At 37.2% G+C, this 5,159-nt stretch overlaps 1 protein-coding gene across 1 annotated transcript; it reads right to left on the bottom strand.

Moving 5' to 3' along the window:
- Window positions 1–244: 244 nt before the first annotated feature.
- On the bottom strand, window positions 245–3,967 carry LOC111402167 (cysteine-rich receptor-like protein kinase 2). Its single transcript, XM_023030309.1, has 7 exons — window positions 3,089–3,967; window positions 2,794–2,907; window positions 2,565–2,689; window positions 2,276–2,486; window positions 1,891–2,125; window positions 1,654–1,804; window positions 245–790 (listed from the first exon to the last, which is right to left on the bottom strand). The coding sequence occupies exons 1-7, from the start codon at window positions 3,879–3,881 to the stop codon at window positions 473–475; spliced, it is 1,947 nt and encodes a 648-aa protein (XP_022886077.1). The 5' UTR covers window positions 3,882–3,967; the 3' UTR covers window positions 245–472.
- Window positions 3,968–5,159: the final 1,192 nt, after the last annotated feature.

Below are 5,159 nucleotides of genomic sequence, written 5' to 3'. Positions count from 1 at the left end.
GTTCGTATTCTCAAGTTCTCGGAATTTTCATCTCATTTTATTAAGGTGATTAAGAAGTTGATTTTTCTTGTTTTTGTCATGCGACATAGGCAAGCCTTTTCAAACGTTATTCTCAATAACATGGATAATTATTAGCTCTAAAACATCAAAAGAAGAGTAAGATCGATATCGAAAACATGGATAACTATTAGCTTTAAATAATTCGTTTGTTGATCCGTAAAAATGAATACCAGAAAACCGACAAAGAATTGAAGAAGCTCCAAAATGTATCAAATTTATATAAACAATGCTGCCTAGTCCGTACAACTAGAAGGCTATGATTAATGTTTTTCAATGTAAAGAAAGTGCATGAATCCTCCTTTGATTTACATGAATTGAGTGATGATTTTATCCTGACGTGCTTCAAGTGCATCACTACCATTCAAAACATTTCAGCAGTCAGCATTTTCTTGGAATACTATCAATTTTGATGTCATCTGGGATAGAAGATACTCTGGGAAATGGTAGCAGTTGAAGCAGGATTGCCACATTCGAGTGTGTCAATAAGTTCCACGGTCTCGTATATATAAGGGGGATTAGACGGTGGAGGAAGGTGCTCTTCTTTCTTCACCAGCATCTCTAGTGCTTTAGACATGGATGGTCGTAGGGATGGGATCTCTTGAGCACACAAGAGTCCGACATGAACCACCCGTAGAATCTCGTTTTTAACATCAATATCGTGATAGTTATGCATCGTTAAGTTTGGGTCGATCAGCTCATCTACTTTTCTTTGCTGAAAGTGCTTCCATGCCTGTTCTCATGCATCCAAAATAATGTAATAACAGTTAAATGATAATGAAACGTTATATGTTGAGTAAGTTATTAGAACTCTGTATTATTGTGAATAGATAAACCTTTTCTTTTGTCTCGTTTTTAAGGTTTGAAGTGTTTCGCTATTTTAGTGAACAAAAATATGTGTCAATTGAGAGAAAGAGGTTCAAGTCAGGTAGATTTAGGCGCACTCAAGATAATGGTGATGGGGAGATTTCTGCTGAAGGGAATAGAGACCAAGAAAAATAGGAAGGTGATATTCACAGAGAGAAGAAACGGGCTGCTCAAGAAAGACTAAGAACTCTTTATGCTCTATGATGACAAGGTTTCTCTCATCATCTTCTCTAAATGTGCAACTTTCTGTGTTCAGCAGCCGTTAAAATATGCTCTAAACACATGAAAGGTATCGAAAATGCAGTTATGATTTGCTGGGGGCCGATCAATTAGCCACAGAGATGTAGAGCAAAGCAGCTATAAGGAGTTTCTAATAAGTTCAAATCTAACGACAAGTCACTATAATTGTACCAGAGAAATTTCCCGGAGATGACTTGGGGACATCAAAATTAATGACTTTCAGCATCTTGAGAATCAACTAGAGATTTCATGCAAGCATAGTTGGTCTACAAGGGCACATATAATGCTCGATCAGCTTTCTGATCTAAAATCAAAGGCGAAGCTGATACTTGAGCCTAATAAGGCTTTTGAAGGGAAGCTGAAAGAGTTATTATGAAACTTCTGAAAAAGAAGGTACGTGTAATAGATTCCATCTCATCTCTACTTTAAAAGGATTTTCGATGTATATAATGAAATATAAAGTGAAAAGAAGAAGATTTGAGAACTTACTATAGTTAATAAGCTGTCCGAGTACTCGGAGGCTTTGCTCCTGTTGTTCTGTCTTCCAGTGACAATTTCAACAAGAAGTACACCAAAACTATACACATCTGCCTTTTTTGTCAATTGGCCATGAACTAAATATTCTGGAGCCATATATCCCCTACATATTGCAAATTCAAGAATTAATTTGTAAATTTAATTTTGATATTATGGAGTAAAGATTAGAATAAAAAGGAAAATACACACAATGTTCCTGCAATGGCGGTGCTGATATGACTTTTATCTTCTTGAAAAGACCTTGCCAACCCAAAATCGGCAATCTTAGCACGGAATCTTGAGTCCAAGAGGATATTACTTGCTTTGATGTCTCTGTGAACAATTCTTGTGTTCGTGTTTTCATGAAGGTAGACCAATCCTTCTGCTGTCCCTATAACTATCTCAAACCTCTTCTCCCAATTTAGCTCTTTACCTTTGTTTGGATCTGTCAAAATCAAAATAACAGCCTAACGATTTTATCACTGCTGAACACAGATTGTAAAAGCAATACATGATCATTATAGAAATCTATGCCATGATTCTGAGCCAGCAATCTGAATTTCTATTCTAAATGAAATTGAATTCTAGTACTTACCAAAGATAAAGAAATCAAGGCTCTTGTTTGGTAGAAATTCATATACAAGCAGACTTTCAGGTCCCGAGAAACTGCACCCCAACAACTTGACCAGATTTTTGTGCTCGACGCTACTAATAATGTTGACTTCATTGTAGAAATCTGCTGCTCTATGTTTGTTGTTAAAGAATAGCCTCTTCACAGCTATTTCTCTTCCACCTACCAACACTCCCTGCAATAACAAAAAACTTTAGCTTAGACATCAATTTACGTCAGTGCTCTTCATTTACCACATCTATGGAGGAATAACCTTATAAACTGTGCCAAATCCACCTTGCCCAAGCTTGTTAGCTTCGTCAAAAAAACCAGTTGCTTTCTCAAGTGTGGAATATTTGAAGCTATTGTAAAGAAGCTTCACTAGTTTCTCTGCATCACCTGTTGATACTTGATTAATCGTTTTTTGAAGAGAAAGGTGCAAAGTGATGAAAAGCTAAGGAATTCTGTGTCATCATTGCTTGTACAGGCAAAATGTATTCTACCTTTTCTCTTCTTCTGTATTCTTTTGTGTTTCCAGATATAAACCCCAACAAATGCTCCAATTACCGAAACAGCTATTGAACTAACAGATGCCACTATGAGAGCTGTTATTTTCCCTGCAGAAGTCAGTTGAAAATGCATGATCTGGCTATATTGATATAGAAGTGCAGTTTTAACACAGTAAGAGGGAAGAAACACAAAGAAAATGAAGGGTTGAAACTGTTAGTGCTGGCACAAAGAGAAGAGATGAAAATTATTGTAGAAATGCTAGGGAGAAGAACACAAAGCTGATTTTACCTCTTGAACTGCCATTTCCCTGTCTAGGATTAGGACTTCTATTTACTTGTACAGGATTAAGGAAGTTGGTGTCGGAGTATCTCATGAAGCACCCTGAATTCAGTGCCCGACCCTCAGACCATGGCAAACATCCCCGTATAGACACTGACGCATTCTCCAAACAAGCTCTGCAAGAGTCATCACTAAGTGTCCTCCAGCAGTGAGCAATAACATAAGCCGACTCATTTGTCATCCCCGACGCAGGCACTTGAATTCGTGCAAAGCCTTTGTTGTTTGGTGCTGCTGAAGCTACTTGTTTAACAGCCTGCCTTGCAGATACCAGAAATCCAAAATTCTTTTGCGTTCTATTACCACATACGGCCCTGTCATTTGGTCCAGTGTACTCCTGAAAGAATCTATAATTCTCGGCTCTTATGAAGCAACCATCGAGGAAAACCCTTCCTCCATTGACTGGATAGCACAGAGGAAGAATTGTGCGCGCTACAGCATAGCATAACCCACAATCTTGTACAGAAAGATCACCATAGCATTCTGCTAGTCCATAATTAGCATCGGGTCCTGAGCTCGTTACTGCTGTGCCATAACCTGAAGTATGCATTTTCACTCTTAACTTTTCCATTGTGATGACGAAGTTTCGGATAAAAATGTTGGTGTTGTGAATCTCGTGTTCAGGCTGGCTCTTACACTCGATCTGAACCAACTGAAGTCTTGAATCCCCCAGTGATTCATCTGGTAGTAGCAGATTAACCAGAATAATAATGATAACAGACGAACCATTTCTTTTTTTCTTCATAATTTTTTCAGTTTGTATTGTATTTCAATTTATGTTATATAGGTAGACAGGAGAAAACTATACATTCTTCCAATACATTCCTCACATGTTCACCCCATGATTCATGAACCAAAAGAAAGCTAGCGATACTTTATGGACCATTACAAAAATTAGAATACAAAGTCAGAGTTTCACACTCAAATGTTCAGTCGGAATTGATTTCCAATCAAGTTATAGTGAGGTTGATCTATTTTTAGTCTTCCACTTCTTGAAGTTGTTAGTGTTATAGTTTTGCTATAACAAAATTACACCCTTGATCGTGAAATATCGATTGTTTGTTAACCGCAATGACTTGCATGAAAGTAGGATACTACGAATTCCAGGGAGATAATTTAATAAATAATAAATTCTTTTTTATTTACTTACTGCTATATTATTTATTTAATCTTTAGCATGCAAAATAAAAGTGTCTATGACCATTTATAATAATATAAGTTGGGTACTTGCGTTGAAAAGTACAACATGACTCTTATACTTTAATACTTGCATTGATAAGTGCAACGTGACTTATATTTTAATTATAAATAAAATTGCCTAGGACCAATTTATGAGGATTGACACCTTGCACTTGAAGATTGTAGTGTTGACTATTTCATGATTCGAGTTTATGTGTTGTCCTTATTGCAAAAATGGTTTAACGGTGACACTAAGGATGTCAACGAGTCGAACCGAGCCGAGCCGAAATTCCAGGCTCGGGTAAAATGATTGAGTTTTTTTGGGCCCAAATCGAGCCGAGCAATAGCTCTACAAAAAAAATTAGGCTCAACCCGAGCTTTCGACTTCGGCCTTTCCGAGCTGGACAGGCTCGATTTTGTTTTGGCTTTGGTATTTTTTTATATTATAGTTGCTGCCTTTTAAATATTTTTTTGTATTTTTTTTTTGTATATGTTTTTTTAAATATAGGCTCGTGAGCTCGAGCCGATGAGTCACACGGGCTGACTCGAGCTTTGTTCGGCACCCCAAAATGGGTCTCGGCCCGAGTCTTGAGCTTTTTTTGAGCCAAGCTATGGGCTGCCCGAGCCGACGAACCCAATTGCCATCCCCAGGTGACACTAATACACGTCGAGTGTATGAATATACCACGTGTTGAATTTAATTCTATAACATGACCTTGCGAAGAATTAAATTCCACTTGATAATCGTATTTCATCCAAATATTTTGACAAAGTTATGTATATCTTTTCCTTGAGTTTAATAATTCTTTGATTTACTAGTGAGTGAGATGAATTTGATTGATTA

The sequence above is a fragment of the Olea europaea genome, chromosome 1 (assembly GCF_002742605.1).
Source record: "Olea europaea var. sylvestris chromosome 1, O_europaea_v1, whole genome shotgun sequence".
In the NCBI taxonomy this organism is placed as follows: Eukaryota; Viridiplantae; Streptophyta; class Magnoliopsida; order Lamiales; family Oleaceae; genus Olea; species Olea europaea.
The sequence above is the reverse complement of the archived record's forward strand: the minus strand, read 5'-3'. Positions and strand labels throughout refer to the sequence as shown.

Bases quoted from the DNA above. Each gene is read 5' to 3' on its own strand.
- LOC111402167 (XM_023030309.1), bottom strand. From the start codon at position 3,881: ATGAAGAAAAAAAGAAATGGTTCGTCTGTTATCATTATTATTCTGGTT. The intron at 2,690-2,793 runs GTAGAATACATT...AAGTATCAACAG, and splicing joins AATACAGAAGAAGAGAAAAG to GTGATGCAGAGAAACTAGTG. The intron at 2,126-2,275 runs GTAAGTACTAGA...TGATTTTGACAG, and splicing joins CCTTGATTTCTTTATCTTTG to ATCCAAACAAAGGTAAAGAG.